General features: G+C 40.5%; 1 protein-coding gene across 2 annotated transcripts in view; it reads left to right on the top strand.

Annotated features, from left to right (window-relative positions):
* The first annotated feature begins 305 nt into the window (after positions 1–305).
* The window catches only part of LRP6 (LDL receptor related protein 6), a 196,010-nt gene continuing 178,514 nt past the window's right edge, over positions 306–17,801 (top strand). For both annotated transcript variants that reach the window (XM_026652320.1, XM_026652319.1), the window contains exons 1-2: positions 306–609; positions 12,740–13,133. In XM_026652320.1, coding sequence (XP_026508105.1) covers positions 468–609; positions 12,740–13,133 — 536 coding nt within the window. In that variant the 5' untranslated portion in view covers positions 306–467. The remainder of the gene's footprint in view (positions 610–12,739; positions 13,134–17,801) is intronic.

Raw genomic sequence — 17,801 nt, 5'->3', positions numbered from 1 at the left:
ATGCGACAGTGGCTGCTGGAGTGTCCCTCCCCCTCTCTGGGGACGGTGCCTGTGCAAAGCGCTGCCTCCCTCCCCGGCCGCCGCGTTGCCTGGCTCGGCTTGGGCTCGCCCCGCCCGCCTTTGTCGGGGAGGCGCGGCGGGCCTTGTGCGAGCGCAGGCACCGGAGGAGGGCGCTGCATTGGGGCGTAGGGAGCCGTCTGGGGGAGGGGACGGGGAGGAGGCTGCTGCTGAGCAGGGAAGGGGGGGGGAGGCGTGTATCCCTGCGCCGCTGTGCACGGGAGGAGGAGGAGGAGGCTGGCCGAGGAGTTGGATGGGGGAATTGCAGCCGCCTTTGCACGGAGGCGGTGGCGGCAGCAGCAGCATGGAGGGGAGCGTTTGCGCGGCTGGTGCAAAGGAGCCAGGCGCCTGCTAGAGACAGACAGCGGGGGGGGGGACGGACCTGCAGCTGCTCCCCCCCGCCTGGAAGTATGAACTGGCAGCAGAGCTGCTGCTGCTGCTCTCCCCCGCCAGCGCCGCCGCCGCCCCCCCCGCCGGTGAGCGAGCAGAGACGGAAGATGGGGCCCGTGCTCCGGAGCCTACTTCTCTGCAGTTTCTGCGCCCTGATGCGAGGTGAGCGGGCAAGGGGGAAAGTTGCGGGGGTCGCTGCCCGTGGCCATGTTCCGCGCGGTGGGGGGAGAGGCCGGGCCTGGCCGCCGGGGAGGGGGAGAGGGGCCCAGGGGAAGGGGCAGCAGCGCTCTTTGCAATGCCGTGTATCCAGCTTTTCTCTCCGAACTAACTTCCCGCAGCGCAGCGGGCAAGCCCTGCACTGGCCGGGGCGGGTGGGGGCATTGCACGGTCGGGTGCACCCCCAGAGGCGCTTTCAGAGGAAATCACCTGGTGGTGAAATATTCTCTGGGCTTCGTGATGTTTGTGTGGGGGTGGCTGGAGTTATTTTTGTTTATCCTGCGTGCTCAGGAGTCATCTTATATATAATTTGTTTTTGCAAACTTAAAAAAAAAAAAGACGAAAAACGCTCAGGGTTTGCCGTCCTCGTTGCACGTAATCCAGGATGGGAGGCAGAGGGGTGAGGAGACTCTGGGCAGCGTTTCAAGGAGCAAAGCATTAAAACATCGTGGTGGCTGGGTGGGTTGGTTTGTTGTTGTTTTTGTTTTGGTCGCCCCCTGCGCCTATCCATGTTTAGAGATAATTGAAGTCCTGTACACTTCACTGGAAAAAAAGTGTATGTAATAATCTAGCGTTTCATTGGATTTTATATGCACCAGAATAAGTACATACTTGGCAAAAAGAATCCATGCATCTGAAGAAGTGGGGTTTTTACCCATGAAAGCTTATGCCCAAATAAATCTGTTAGTCTTTAAGGTGCCACAGGACTCCTCGTTGTTTTGGCAAGAAGAATAACACTCCTCTGATCTATATTGGGTCCATTCTGGGACTTGAGAGAAGTTTGTGTTTTAGAGGGCTGATTGTAAAGGATGTTGATAGACTTGGCTAATATATACTGAATGAATATTGATATATTTTTCAAATAAGGGATTGAAAATAAAGAACTGCCAAATGGCATTCAGTGTTTTTAACACACTAGGCCTGCTTAACCCAGGGTCATGAGTTCAATCCTTGAGGGGGCCATTTAGGGATCGGGGGCAAAAAAATAAACAAAACTGTCAGGGACAGTACTTGGTCCTGCTAGTGAAGGCAGGGGGCTGGACTTGATGACCTTTCAAGGTCCCTTCCAGTTCTATTAGATAGGTATAACATTTAATTCCCCCCTCCCCTCAATTTCCTATCTTGCAGAGAACAAAAAGATAACTGAAGGTTTTGTATGCTGTACATTTGATTATAGTAACCATTTCTACTTGTTTAAAATCTTCTTTTTTGGTGGGAAGAGACCTGTGTCTATATCTATCACATCACTGTCCTTTTCCATAGTTAACGAGGGAAGGGATTCTTTGATATATCAGAAAAAAGCAATCACATTCTGATTTAAAAAATGGCTTGCAACCATTAATTTGTTTTGATGGGAGCTTGGGGGAAGGGGATTTGGGTTGGAGGAAGAGCTTGATAGCCAGTTGCTCACTGCTCTGGAAGAGGAAAGATTCCCTCCTCCCCTTCCATGCATCTGTTTGCCATATTGCATCCTGTTGGAGAAATGTAAGTATACTTATTTAAATGGGCTACGTAACATTTCATACCCCACTTGTGGCTGTAAAGTTAAATTTTAAGTAACTGGATTTCAGGCAAGGAGGAGAAATAATGTATTTTGAGCAGTACACTTTATTATTTAATAACCATACATTTCCTTAATAAAAATTCATCTAGCACTGTAATTGTTGCCTTAAACCAGATATTCTTCTGTTTTTTCCCTTAAGTTGCAATTTGAGCAAGAGTATACAAGTCAGTGGGATATTGGCACCATGACTGTCATTTTTCCAAATCAATCAGCTCTTAGTTATATATTCTTTGCAAGGCTTCACAGACCCGCTGATGCTTTGTAGGAAACTTTGAAAGACATTCAGTTTATAAACCATTCTGGATTGTCATTTTTTTTCTCTCCTCTCTTTATATTTTGCTGAGTATATTTTTATCAAAACAGCATCTTTGCTTCTTTAGAGTTCATTTGCTCCTGCTGTTTTTCTCCCACCTGAAATCATAATCTTCTATCTGTGACATTACAGTAATTTCCACCGCAGTTAATTGTTACTTCAGGTAGGGATAAGCAGCAGGAGCAGCAGAACTTGGAAGAAACAAAGATCGTATTTTTATGCATGTCTTTCGTAATAAAGCCTGTACATGATATGCAAGCAGAATTGGTTCTGAAGAGAATGTGTTCAATTTCTAGGAGGTGTCAGCAGCCCTTTAATGAGGCAAAGGCAAGCATTGCCCACACAGAATATTGTCCGAAGTACGACTATGTTTTTACACGAGTAAGGGTGAAGTTTTTTGTGCATATGTTTACTTCTTGGTTCGTGAATTTGGTGCTGTGAAAGGTGCCAAGCTGACAGTGCTGGAGACTGAAGCCCCTCCTTTAGACACAGGAATGGAACTGGAGTACATTCTTATTTTGCTATGTCAATTTGCAGCATTCTGTCTTCTAAGAGTATTACTTAGGGATGCCACGTTTTGATGCTAATCTTTGATTTGTATACTTGATCATGATAAGCTGCACAGAGACCACTGATGTATCACAAAGGTTATCCAATAGCCGGGTGACAGTAGGAATTTTTGATAATTTGTTTACTAGTCTTGGCTGGATTAACACCAGTAACATTTAAATGCAAAATCTAGTTAATTAGGAAATTACACCGTCATGATCAGGGCTTGGGAAAAGTATACTAGGCACCTACTAGCCAGAGGTTGATACATAATATGTGGGGCCTCTCCAGTGGTGAAACCCTGGTCCGACTACCAGCTTGGGGGTGAATGCTGGTATTCATAAGGCGAAGATGTCCCTGGATCCTGCTAAAAGACTCCCATCTTTCATGTTGGCCTCTGACCTATTCTGATGCTAGAAGGGCGTGGGGGAGAGCGGACCCCCTATCCCTGTCCCAGAACCTGTCACTGCTAATGTACACCTCCTCCAGCTTCTGGTTTATTTTTGGGATTGGGGCTTCCTCTTTTCTGAACATCAACAATGCCTGCTGTTGCTGCTGCTTTCCCCAGGGCACAGAGGAGTGAGGTTGACCTGATTCATGTCAGCGTCACTGTTGCCCACAGTATTTTTAATAGTAGCAGTGAAACTGATCAGAATCTTGTTAGAGGCTCTGCTGCTGCTTGGGAGCGGTGGGCAATAGGTCTGTCTGTTAACTAAGGAAAATGACACCACACAGGTTTACATTTGCAAAGTTACCTCAGTCATAAGTGCCAAAACTTAGCTTCTCTTTTACAAAAGAACAGGTTAGATTCTGCAGGAACTGATGACTTGCCTCTTCTTCCCTTCTGGGGGAAAACTTACTAATTACATCTGATGAAGTGGGTTCTAGCCCACGAAAGCTTATGCCCAAATAAATTCGTTAGTCTCTAAGGTACCACAAGGACTCCTCATTGTTTTTACTGATAAGTAAGAGAGTTACTCTTTTTTCAATCCTGCTCATGCAAGGAGTGCATCAAGAATTGATTGACCAGGAAGCTTATAAATTATATTTATGGAAATTTATCGAGACGTTGTGTTGGACAGACGTGTAGCTGTCCTGTATTTAGAATCAGTTCTTGAAGGAATGGAAATGCCTGTTGGGTAATTGGTATTTTGACAAACTCCTAATGTGCTCAAAAGACTTGTTTTAAAAAAAAATTGTCCAGTGGTACCATTGTGTAAAGACTCTTGTTTTTAATTTAGAAAGGCTAGCAGGTTCCAGGCTTCTTGGGCTAGTAGAGACTAAGGGTGCTGCTCAGACAGCATGCTGGGAGCAGAGGGAGGGGGGCGGGGAAGAGGCATACTGTACCCTGTAATATTCTGAAACAACTAGGTGGGGTCTTATAGCAGCATAGAGGAGTTCCAGTGGGAGCTTCATGGAGTCTTCAGATAAAGGGTTTCTTGAGACCCGGAGCCCCAGTGTTGGATATCAGACCGTAGAGTGTCGTCCCCCAAGTTATCACAATACATTCCCCCCTGTCCCTCAGTCCAGTATGTATAAAAGATAGCCCATTTTTGATTGTTCTGTATCATTCCTTAGAGATCAGTCTGGCATTGTTCATGCCATATTTTCCATTTGGTTTGCCTTTGTCATTGCCATATTTCAGCTGAGAGCTTTCTGAAACCAGCATGATCTAAGTTTTGGCAAATGCCATCATTAATACAGTAATTTCCACAGTTGTATCCCTCACCCTCATCAAATCATCACTGAAAGATTTTTTAAATAAAGTATTAGGAAGGTGATTATAGAACCCGTGGCAGAGTTTAATGTGACTGGGAGCAAAGATAAAGTAGCATTATGGCAAAGTGTGTTCAAATATGATGGAGTTTGCTGGTATTTTTTCGGGGGGGGGGTGATAAAGTTGTAATTTACTTTGTCAGTGGTTCATGAAGGTGATACAGTACTTGTATTCCCCTGTTACTGTAAAACTATTCAACTGAAGAACTTATTGTAATCATAATATCTTACAGAAATATTGTTCAGAGTGACATTAATAATTTTCAGGTTTCCCTCCTCTCTTACATCCCAGTAAGTGATCTCTGCTCTTCACTTGTTAAGTTTTAGCTGGAAGTGACAATCTGACTGCAGGGATAGCAGGTTGGGCTGGGGGTTTTGTTGCAGTTGTGCAAATTTTTCAGCTAGAAGATAGCAGCTCAGGAATGGTTCCTGTGCTTGAGTTCTACTCACGTGCTTCTGGGAATCCGAGAATTTCCACCCTTTTTGACAAGTATTTCCACCCTTCTGGTAATATTGCATCCCATATGTGCCCACTTCAAGCAATCCACCTCAGTGCACTCATTGCTATATTTACTTGTTGATTTGAAGTCAAGTAGTGCATAGCACATTCTGTGTGCATATGAGAGAGAGACACACAGAGACACTCATCTCCTGATCTGTCACCATCCGTTTTCTCTGGCAGACAGTCTTCAGACTTCAACACTGTCCTCTTTGTCCCCAGCATATTCATCCTCATTAGCTTCCTGGCAAATGTTAATTATGTGGGTTGGCTTGCTGGTGAGTTGTTCTCCAAGAGAGTCCAGTTTCTCATACATGGGAGAGATGATTTTTGGAGTGGCACCAGAAATTCAGCTGTTATCCCTGGCCGCCTTGTACAGGACCACTCCCAATTTGGCAAATTGATACCTTGATACCTTCATGTACAGAGGTGTACTGCACCTGAACAGACTGGTAGTTCTAGGTCCCAGCAGGGGGCCCTCATCGACCTTGGGCCAGCTTGAAGGATTCCACAAATACTGCTCTTGTAAACTGCGGATAACGTGCTAAATTCTATGCTACCATCCGTTTCCGTGAGGTAGCGCATCAGGGACATGCTTTAAGAACCAGCTATTGCTAGAGTGACCAGGTGTCCTGATTTTATAGGGACCGACAGTCCTGATATTTGGGGCTCTGCATTATATAGGTGCCTATTACCCCCCACCCCCGTCCTGATTTTTCACACTAGCTATGTGGTCACCCAAGCTATTGCTGCAAGTAAAAATACTGGTAAGGGATTTCCTGTAACCACAGATGTTTACCCCATGGATGCCTGATGCATGGTGCTTACTGTGAAATGAAGGAATGCTGTAGCTTCCTGTTCACATCAGGCAGACTGCACTTGTTCATCTAAAGCCCAGCTAAGCCACTTGTCCCAGCCATTGACTTAGGGCACTTCTTCACTGGCAATGTTAAAGCGCTGCCATAGCTCTCCCAGCGCTCTAAAAAAACCACTTCCATGAGGGGCGCAACAACCAGCGCTGGTGCACTGTCTACACTGGAACTCTACAGCGCTGAAACTTGCTGCGCTCAGGGGGGTGTTTTTTCACACCCCTGAGCGAGAAAGTTGCAGCGCTGTAAAGTGCCAGTGTAGACAAGCACCTTGGATGGCTGTTGTGTGTGGGACACGAGGGTTTGTACAAGTGTGGCATGGTCCAGTTGTGGCATGTGATGGTTATTTATTATTCTTTTGAGCCAACTGTAAACAAGCCCTTTTGGGATTGTCTCTGTTCTTTACCTGGTTATTACTAATAGTTGATTTGGGTGAAAAGAGTATTTGTTCTCCTCTTAAATAACTACCAGTATTTACACAACCTATTCCACATATTGGGCAGTTTAACCAGAATTGCATAATCGTTTGCTAGTGTAAATAAAGATACAGCATAGTTCTGTAAAAGCACAATTTTCCAGGTGTTAGGAGGGGAAAGCATTGCATCTACAATTCTATAAATGCTGGGTGATTGCCCTAAAAATTAAATAGGAAAAATCTATTTATACTTGGCAGGCAAATTAACACACTAATAAAGACTTAATTTAACTGTCCAAATGTTCTTGTAGTTTATAAATATTTATGGAAAGGAATTCACAGTGTGAGAAGATTAGCTATGTGCTCCAAATGGGCAGAGCTCAGTTTGACTAAAATGGTGGTATTTGCATTAGAAATTAGCTTGTAATAATTATTTTCTCCTTGCCATTATGTCCTTGTGTGTTTTGCTTACTAAAGTTGTTTGTTTCTTTTTACGGTGATTAATTAGCTACTGTTTAAAATATAAGCCTGTGCATTTCAAGTCAGTTGGCAGGACCCCTAAGCAACTTTGAAATGGAGTCAAACCTACAAATCTGAAGGTAGAGTGTGAATACTGTGTCATTTTTTTTCCCAACTGGATTAATAATATGCATTTGGGATTATCCCATTTAAACTGTAATTTAGTTAACATTATTTTAGTTAAATTTACTGTATTAATTTTGGGATAAGTCCCCAAAGTTTTAACATAATAATAATAATAAACTATTTTATTTTAAAGATAGAATATTCAGTGGCTTCTGATGCACTAATAATGAATGCTTTTATATATGTGGGTATGGAAAATGGCTACATCAGCAAAGATTTTTTTGTTTGTTATGGGATTATATTACCCAAATAGAATTACTCTGTATTACAATGAAATCAATGTAACAGAAATGATATCGTTTTAATTCTGTTTATGAGGGCCATGTGTAAGCACTGTGTGTCAAATCTGAAAATTAATCATCTCTGAGAGAGGAAAGAAGGGAAATCTACAGTCTTAATCAACTAGCTACATGAATAATTCTGCTAATAATAATTCTGTCACTTAGCCAAACTATTTTTCCCATTATTCAAATAGAAATGTTAGTTAATAAAAGGAAACACAATTTTCCTCTTCAGCCTCTTCCCCTCGTTGCCTGCTGCCAAAAAAAAAAGGGGGGGGGGAGGGGAGGAATTTGCTTCATATTATTATCTTTACTTATACTTTGGTTGCTTTCCAGCAACAGACTTTTCCCCCAGCTGTGCTTAATTGTCAAAGATTCAAAATACTTAGAGGGAGTGTAATGTATTTGCTGTAATCCTGGCCGTTGTTGGCCAAATTCTGGAAACTGACTGCATGTAAAAAGTAGCAAAAACTTATGATTATTCTGAATTTCAGCTTCTCTTCTTTCACTGTGTGGATAGAACAACAATGAATAAATTAATTTATACTCACAATTATTCTTAGTTCATTGTGGAAATCCAAGAATCCTTTTATGCAAAAATGGATTAATGGAGAAAGTAACACATTCAATAAAGAAATAGAACACAGTTTAATTGGGAAGCCTTGTATCCACTTTATTCAGTCCATGTGGAAAATCAGTGATGTTATAATAAGGCAGCTACTTAACTAAGGCTTAATAATCATACTGTATACCATGCAAAACAGCAAAGCTTATAAATAGATGTAATATTTAAAACTTCTCAAAACTGGGTTTGAACTGTAGTGATAATCTGAAAAGAGACAGATGTGAATTACGTGTTTTACAAAATTGTTTTTATATGATTATTGCTTATCTGTTAATTTTTTTTACATATTTTGTCACATATGATGTGTAAACTGATTTGTATGTGTGCACGGGAAATACAGTTGGACCTGCATTACATTGGTTGATCAATAACTTAAAAAAAAAAATAAAGCTGCTAGTAATCATAATTGTTAAAGTAGATTCCTCTCTTCCCACTTCCAAAACCTGTATCTGTTCATTTAGAGTAGAAATTCCGTTCCCTAAATTAACGCCATAGCAAATTTAATGCTTTTGAGGCATTGAAATGCAATCTTTGGATTGGTAATTTACAGTTTTGATTTACCGAAAGCTAATTTTAAACTTGTACATTTAAAATGTACATTTTGTTTTGGCAGTGTTTTGTTAATCTACATGCCAGTCTCTGGTCCGTGCTTCAGCAAGTGGTCAAAGATGGTTCTCCTGTGTTGCACAGAAAATATGTAACTGTACAAAAATTAAGAATTGTGATGCTGTGAAAATGAATTTCAGTGCCAAAGGAAGTCCAACCTTTAAATTCGCACCATTCAGTATGGTGGATGAGCTGGCAAATTTAGTGCACAGCACCTTTTAACTGGGAAGGATACTGAAATTAAGTAACTTTGGATAATTGGATGATTGATACTTTTTTTTCATTACTATTGAATAAAATGCTGAGTTGCAGAGAAGTGGGGATGACAATGTGATGTTACGAAAGCTCTGTATTTTCTCTTTCAGCAAAAGTCAGTTGCAGTCTTGTCCCTCTGTTTGTCTTGCAGTGGTCCAATCTATGCTGTCAAGTCAATGACATCTTTCTCTTCTGGGGGGCCATTAGGAGAATAGCTGAACAGCTGGGTTGTACATGCTAACTTCTGAATTTATAGCTCCTGATAGTGTCCTTCAAAATCTGAAAGAAGAGGAAACCACTTTGCACTTGTGAAGACAAACTGTAAAGTTTTCTAATGTGTCCACCCTTAGCCTTTAGGCTAAGCATGCCAGGATAAGTCATTGAAAGTGTCTGCAAAGGGAGAGAGCTAAAAATTGAGGGAAACTTGCAGTTTTGTTCATGATTCAAACCTTGTAAGCATTTTCCCCCTTCATGTCAGTATGAAAGAGGAGTTAATGGTAAGGGAAACCCATATCATCACAGAGCAGTGTACAGAAACACAAATTCATTGGCGGGCCTTTAATTAAATGCATTGCTTTTACAGCTTCATGAAGGATTAGGTGTGGGTTTTCAGTTACTTCCTTGCTGGCAAAAAGCTTGAGTAGGAAACAGTGAAGCCATAAGGCGGTAGGTGTAATGATTTGCATTGATGTGATCGGACCACTATTCTTACCAATCATTGAATGGCTCCAGACAGGCAGATTGCAAAACTTGCTGTACTATCACAAACATTGTTTTTGCACATTAGTTATATTGAACGCTTGCTTTAGCTATCAGAAACGTAACTTGCAAATAATCAAAGCATGCATGCATGCACGCACATACACCGGCTGACTCATCAAGTTGAATTGCTAAGTAGTTGCTGCTATTTCTGCGTTCTGAAAGCAGTTCCTCTTGGACATCTTCTGCCATGTCTCTAATAAAGCACAGAAGAGTGTTGTTTGAATAAAGGCATGCTTTTCAGTGTGATAGCTTCTTCAGATCCTATGTCCCTAAAAGAACCAAACAAACCCCATGTCAGTTACACAGGGAAAGATGAATTTTTTTGCAACAGTTTTCCCTTTCTACTGCTATCTAATTCAAATGGGTACCCAATAAGATGCTTAAAGGGTATTTCCTATTGATGCTGCCAGTTTGAGTGATCAGGTCTTGTTGACGTCTTCAAAGTTTCAAGTTTTCTCGGGGGAAAAAAAATCCTCAGATTTATTGTTCACTGATGGATGCCTGGTTTCTAAATGTCACAACAACTTGGAAGGTTTAATACTCTCACCAGCCAGCCCTACAGAATGCACTACAAGTTGTGGTTTTGAATCAGTCTATGTAAAACTGTGTGTCATGCTTGTAGTCAAATTTCATTCTGAGGTGTAATTCAAATAACTTGTATGACTTTGCGAAAAGGACATCTTTCAGAATCATTCCTCAGCCAGAACTGAGCTCCCCCAAAGAATGAACAACCTATGCAATACAGTTCTGTTAGACTCAGCAGTGCCTTCGTGATTACCCTTGACATGCCTGGTGTTCCAATTCAGTGCATGCTGTGTGCCTGGGTACTCTCACTTCGTGTTGTACATAATAATGGAACTTGTACTTGTTTGTGCCTGGATTTGCCTTATTCAAACGCTGTGCATATTGTCTTATTAGAAACGGTTCTGTCACTCTGCTGTATGCACTTATATACTGCACTGTACCACTTGCTGAATTTCTCAGTTTACGGTAGTATGGTAGTCTTACAGGAACACACATTATTTTGCTCATTCCCATTTATCATTTTCAGAGTGTTGAATAATGTTTTTGGAAAATGTGCCCCCCCCCCCCTTTTTTTTTTTTTTTGTATGTGACTTCTTGTGACCTGTCTAAACAACTTTAGACCTAAAGTTTGGGAAACCCTCTTTTAAATCGTTAAAATTAATTTTTTAGACTTTTTTTTTGCGGGGGAGAGGAAGGAAGGTAGAAAGATAAGGTAACAAATTTGTTACTTAAAATGGGATTCCCCTCTTTCTGTAAAAATGCCTCCTCTACTTCCATAGAAGTACTATGCCTGCACTAAATATTTTGCTGTAAATCAATAATGTGGGTAGATAAAGATGTTAAGTTTGAAATCTGACTTTGTTAGAAAAAAACACTCAATGTTATGCGGAGCTCTAAATGACTGGGTGTGAGGGAAATTTTTATGCAGTGTTTGTAAAATGAACCTAAACAAAATTAACAGTTTAAATTTGATTTAAATTTTTGTTTGGAACACTTAAATACAGTTCCTGACACAGAATAAAAAATTTATTTTCCAGTCTGTCCCCTTCCCCCCCCCTCCACATATGAGTTTCTGAAGGACATGGTATGGTACAAATGCAATGAATAGTCTTGAGAGAGCTGAACTTCTGAGGTGACATTTTAAAGTGTAGATCAATTTAACAGGCACTTGGATTTCTAGTCTCAGTGTAAGCCTTTTATATAAGAACTCTCTCTTTTCTGGAAACAAAAGTGCTATCTTTGTAAGAATCTGCAGACCTATACAGACGCAATGGCCGTCATCAAACCATGTGCAATTTTTGACTCCATAAATGCAGGTCTCTCTCTGGTGACCTAACAGGTTTCTTTAGCCTGTAGCGGGAACTTACAGCTATAGGTAAGTCTACAGTTTTTTGTTAAGTTGATAGCAATGTTATAATGGCATGTATATGAATATGTTTAGAGTGCCAACCTTGGTGTCTAGCTAGGTATTTTATGTGCCCTCATCACAACAGTACCTGAGCAACTATAGAGAAGGCTAGTTGCATTTTGTGATAGCAGTTTAAAAGGGGATTTCGTTTGTGATGTTTCTCTGTTTTAAAAACTTGTTCTTACTAACTTCCATTTCAGTACAAATGTTGCTGGAATGTTCATGACGCTGTGTGATACTGGTGGTTGAGTATAATTAAATGGATATGTTACATTTGAAACATCTCTTTTCTTGGTTACTGCCTTTCAATAGTTTTATTCGTGGGTTACATATGAAAGTTATACCGACTGTACAGAAACAAGTATGTGGTAGGCAAACTAGGATGCAAAAAAAAAAAAAAAGACATTTGATCAGATAACTAAACACGGCATGGTGGGCCTCAGTTTGAAAGAAGACTTCACAGAGTTTTTGTAGCTCTGCTTTTTCCCCTTGCTTTAGTACTAATTAACATTTTATATAATGTCTTTCATTCCAAGCTGCTTCAGAGTGTGTACGTGCAACACTGTTAAAAAGGAGCCTACTTTAGATTGGAGGGCAGCAGCAAGTGAGCAAATGGTGCACAGCACACTGGCCTCAGTTTCCCCTTCAGATACTGTTTGAACACTACTCTCCTAGGAAAAGGTGTCCATGTGATCTTCAATGAATGTATTGAGACCTGTTTTCTTTTTTGAAGATCTTATCTGAACTACACACACCGTAGGATAGTGAGCGGCATGTTAGTAATTTATCTCCTTTGAAAGAGCTGAGAGGGTCTTGCTGAGATTTGAAACTGTGACTTCAGGTTATCTAGTTAACTTCCAAAGGCTGCCTTTTCTGGAGTCATTGAATTAGCCCTTTTATACCATGTCTGTGAAACTACTAATGCCTTAAGTTGTAATAGCCTGACTTACATTAATGTATGTCATTTTTCCCCCCCACCTAAAGCTGCACCGCTGCTGCTGTATGCAAACCGACGTGATCTGCGATTGGTGGATGCTGCAAATGGGAAAGAGAACGCTACAGTTGTAGTGGGTGGTTTGGAAGATGCAGCCGCAGTGGACTTTGTGTTTGTCCGGGGGTTGATATACTGGAGTGATGTAAGCGAAGAAGCCATTAAGCGAACAGAATTTAACAAAACTGGGAGTGTACAGAATGTGGTCATTTCTGGGCTTTTGTCACCTGACGGGTTGGCATGCGATTGGCTGGGAGAGAAACTATACTGGACGGATTCTGAAACAAATCGGATTGAAGTTTCCAATTTAGACGGATCTTTGAGAAAAGTTTTATTTTGGCAAGAATTGGATCAGCCCAGAGCAATAGCCTTAGATCCTGCAAGAGGGTAAGTCTTTGGTTGGTTTTTTTTTTTTTTAAATCTTTGGCATGTCTTGGTCATTAATTATTGAAATTCAGCGTGCTTATTAAAGAGATCTGAATATTCCCAGTTATGCTGTGACCTTTAAATATGGTACTGTCCTAAGCCAGTTTGCATATCAGATGGTGGTCTTGTTTTTCTTGCACTTACTGTGAGATGTGAAAATAATAATCTGCAATATTGCTGATTATTTTTGTGTATGTGTAGGTGGCTTGCTGTCTGAACAACAAACTGTCTCTGTTTAAAAACATCAGATGTGCAAGCAAATATGTGAGAAGAAACTATTGTTGTTCTGGTAGCAGTGCAGAGGATGATAATTCATTTGGTTCTGATTAACATGTGAAAACAGATGTAGTCTGTTTGTAAAGCCAACACCTGCCTATGGAGCTGTAATATACTGTATTGCTGCTGTGGTCTGAGCAAAGACAAAAAAAAAAGTTATTCAGCATTTTTGTTACTATATAGTGGTAACATTGTAATACGTGAGAAAAACCAAAAATAATAATGTTGAGAGAGAGAGGTTTCAGCACTCAATTAGAAAATACATTTATTGCAAACATCTGACCCTAGTGCTGTTGGGAAATTCTGTTGTAATAAAAACAATGATGCAGTAGAACTGGCTAAGGCTAGGCATACTACACGCTTTCTTGTTCTTAACTCCCATCTCAAGGTCTGGTAGTGGACCTTAGTCATGACTTGCAGTACTCTCTGTTTATTCCCTTTGAGGGCCTCTCCTAAATGGTGGCCATCAAGCATGCTAAATTCAATGGTAGTTTTGTGATGTAGATGAATGTCCACTGAAATTTAGGATGAGTCCACGAAATGCATGGTTGCTTGTGATGTTTTTTCTAAAACCTGATGGTCTCCAGAAGTGAAAGACTGGTGCAATAAGCTAGTGGCCCACTTAACCCAACATTCATTTTCTTAAAAATTGAATAGGGTCTATTATGCAGAGTAGCTTACAAATTTAAAAAAGTGTTTATTTTTTATCTGAGCAAGAAAGTTCATCTGTATCTGCAATATTAAGAAGACCGACAGAGTGGGTACTTTTATAAAAGGGTCTCTGCCGCACCTTTCTCAGTTTTAGATGTTTGGGGGTATTGTTGGGTAGAATGTTGGATGCTTTGGTTGCTGATTCTGAATTTGTTCTTATAGCCATACTACAATTTAAAGAGAAGCAATCTCATTTTTAGTTTATTTGACGGCATAGTTTGGTTTGCAAGTATAGGAATCTATATAGTAAAATGTGCTGTCATATTTAATTACTAAACTTCATCGATAAATTGTAAGAAAATTTTTTTAAGTTCTTTCCCCATATAATTTTGAGAGGCTTATGGACAAGATATAATAATAATAAAAGTACTTTCTCCACATTCCACGCACGCATATATCAACAGGTTTTGAAATAAATGGACACAGTTGTAAACAGCAAAAAGAAGATGGAGTTCTCCTCCCTGCCCACCAATTGCTTTGAAAGTTTTTAAACTCTGACACTGAAATATAAACTTAATACACCAGTTATCTACAACCCTAAAACAATAAAAATACTGAAGGAAGCAAATAAAAATATAAAGCCCACCCAAAAAAGAGAAGGGGAAAAATAAGGCAAATATGTTTGGGATAGGTTTACCAGCAATTGGTTGCACTACATTATGTTAGTGTTTTCTTTATAAAAATAGGTAGAATTCATATGCAGAACATCAGGAATGAAATTTGTATAAAAACAGAATTAGTAAGCTTTTGTGGCTTGTCAAGGTTAGTGTGGTTTCTGTTGACCTAGTCAAAGATAGTGTCTGTGCGGCAATCAAGTTAGCAATTTGTTTTGCAATGGAAGGGAAATTTTGTCCAAACTAATAGAAACCAAACTTTAGCAAGCCATTTGGGCTTTGCAAGAGGCATGCATATTGTCCAAGTATGCACAATAACTTTCTTGGTGGCTAGAATTGGATGAGTATATAGATTATTTCTCACAAGGTTTACATGAGAGTAGAACTGTAAAAAGAAAAATTGAAGGAGCCAAAGATACACTTTTTGGGGGGGTCCATTAGACCAAAAATAAGCAATATCAGGACAAGTCCACTATAGATGGGCAAAAGTGCTTTCCATAACCTTTCCGGAAGTCTGACTCCTAAGGGCCTAATTAATAGTTTATTCTCTGATCGCAATCTTTCCATTTTTAATTTAAATCTTCACGTAATTGAAAGGCAAGAAAACATTTCCAAATCTTACTACAGTTCTTGTCAGTACAAGTTCAAGACAAGAACCCTTTCAAAGACTGAGTTTTAAATATAAAGGAATATTCTCTCTTCTGACTCTCCAATAAAACTGTTCCTGGTGAGATTTATTGATATGCTAGTAACTAAGTTGTAAGTTGTGAAATAAAGGACATGTTTCATGGTGATTTATTTAATATTTTGCAGAGATTGATCAGTCTAAAAATCTGAAAAATGCTAGCAGTAATTTTATTCTTTAAAATATGTTGGAGAGATGCCATTTTTGCAAACTGATCATATGTCAAAACTTCTCCTGAGCATTAAGGATGAGTGGCATCAGCACAGGGATGGGAATATAGAAAGTATGAAAACTACCTTTTCTGTTTCAGTAGCATTTATTAATTTATTACTGCATAGATAGAAGTACCAGTGTGCTGTCTGGGAGTTTTATCTTTGTGTCCATCAGCTGGTGTGTGGAATCAGCAGCGAAGAGGACTAAGAACAGCAGCCTAACAGTAAAATCTAGAACTTGAAAAACAAAGCAGTCTCTTCTCCGTGGAATCCCAGCCTGTGGCTCTTTTTATACACAGCTGTTTCTTACTCCAAATTAAATAATCTGTAAATGTTTGCAATTTAAAATGAATTGTCTTGGCAATTACATAGGGCTTAATGAAAAAATCAGTTAATGCATAATGACCCTTTTCGTAACATTAATAAATCCATCTAATATAAAGTGGCACATATAACAAGTTTCTGATTTTAGCAAAACCTTTTTTTTTTTTTTTTTTTTTTTTTTTTTTTTAAAATTTTTAATATTTATTTTTTTTTTTTTTTTAGAAAAACTTTTTTTTTTTTTTTTTTTTTAAATTTCTCTGGCAGTGTTGAAAACCTTCTTGTTAATACCTTGGGAACAGAAAAGTGATATTGACCATTCTGGCTTTTTGGTCAAGCTGAATTAAGTAGTGAAAGGTGTTTATATATTTAAAAAAAAAAAAAAAAAAAAAAAAGAATTAAATTAAAATTTTTGTGCAGTTAAAGCAATTTAATTTTATTTAGCTGTTGCATCATGACTTCTTGGCAGTGCCCCATTTAATAGAAGTTAAATTGTAATAGGATTTTTGAGTTTTTAAACTACAGTTCTCAAAACAAATCTCCCCTACCCCCAATTGCCCTAGTTTTTCAGGCCAGTAAGAACTTTGGAATGACGCTCTTTGTATTGTTGTCACCCATTGTCTTCCCCAAAGCTGTGTTGACCAATCTGGGGAATGGCATGCTCTTGTAGGGAGTGTCACCGCAGTGGTGGAGGTGGTGGGAAAATAAATGGATGGGGTAACTGCCACTATCACTGCCAAACCTCCTCATTTTATGTATATTAACATTATTGGTAGTTTATACATGGGGACAAAGTCTGATTTTTTTTTTTTAAACTTGGGATTTTTACTTAAAGAAAGCCAGCATAACTTAAAATATGTAGAGATCTTGCTAGCCAATTGTGTGAACATTGGGGCATGGCTTAAGGTTTTCATTTCACATGCTGCAATTTATTATTTGACACAGTTTTTCATCTTTCTGGCAGTGGAATAAACTGTGTATGTGTGGTTTGGAGGGAGGGGAAAGGGATATTCTAGTAATTTGAAATCAGTGGGAGTTTTCAATACTGTTTTTCAAAAAATTATCTTTGACCAAGTCCCAATCTACCTTTCTGGAACTGTGTGTTTTGTCTGACCTGCATTAAAACTTAAGCTGTTCTTAATAGCGGTGCAGTTGATGATAATGTGTAAAAATGTTTCAGTGTAGACAAAATTTTTTTAGTTTTATAACAAAAAAATCAACACCACAAAGTTGGTCATATAGTCTCAAGAAAAGTGTTACCAAGACCAGCTAGCTTTTCTCGCTTCTAGGTATACTGTGAGGTGAAAAGGAACTTTGTGTCCTCTGGAAGCTCTGACTAATGCAGGGGTCTCAAACAAGCTCCCCCCGCCCGCGCGCCCCCCCCCTGCCCCTCTGCCTACCCCTGGCGCCGCGAGCCCCGCACCGCTCCCTGAAGCGGCTGGAACTATGTCCCTGCAGCCCCAGGCGGCGGGGGGAGTGGGGGAGAGTAGAGGGCTCCATGCTCTCGCTTCCAGGCAATTGCCCCCCGCAGCTCCCATTGGCCGGGAATGGGGAACCGCGGCCAATGGGAGCTTTGGGGGAGGTACCTGGAGGAGCAAGAACAGCACATGGCGCCGTCCCCCCCCGGGGACTCCGGCCGCTTCCTGGAGCGGAGCAGAGCGGAGTGGGGCCAGGGCAGGCAAGCAGGGAGCCTGCCCTGGCTACGGTGCGTGGTGCTGCCACCCTGGAGCCGCTCTAGGTAAGCGGCACCGGGCCGGAGCCCGCACCCCAACTCCCTGCCCTGAGCCCCCTGCTGCACCCTGCACCTCGA

This window comes from Terrapene carolina, unplaced genomic scaffold (genome assembly GCF_002925995.2).
Source record: "Terrapene carolina triunguis isolate 2854851 unplaced genomic scaffold, T_m_triunguis-2.0 Scaffold112, whole genome shotgun sequence".
In the NCBI taxonomy this organism is placed as follows: domain Eukaryota; kingdom Metazoa; phylum Chordata; order Testudines; family Emydidae; genus Terrapene; species Terrapene triunguis.
The sequence above is the reverse complement of the archived record's forward strand: the minus strand, read 5'-3'. Positions and strand labels throughout refer to the sequence as shown.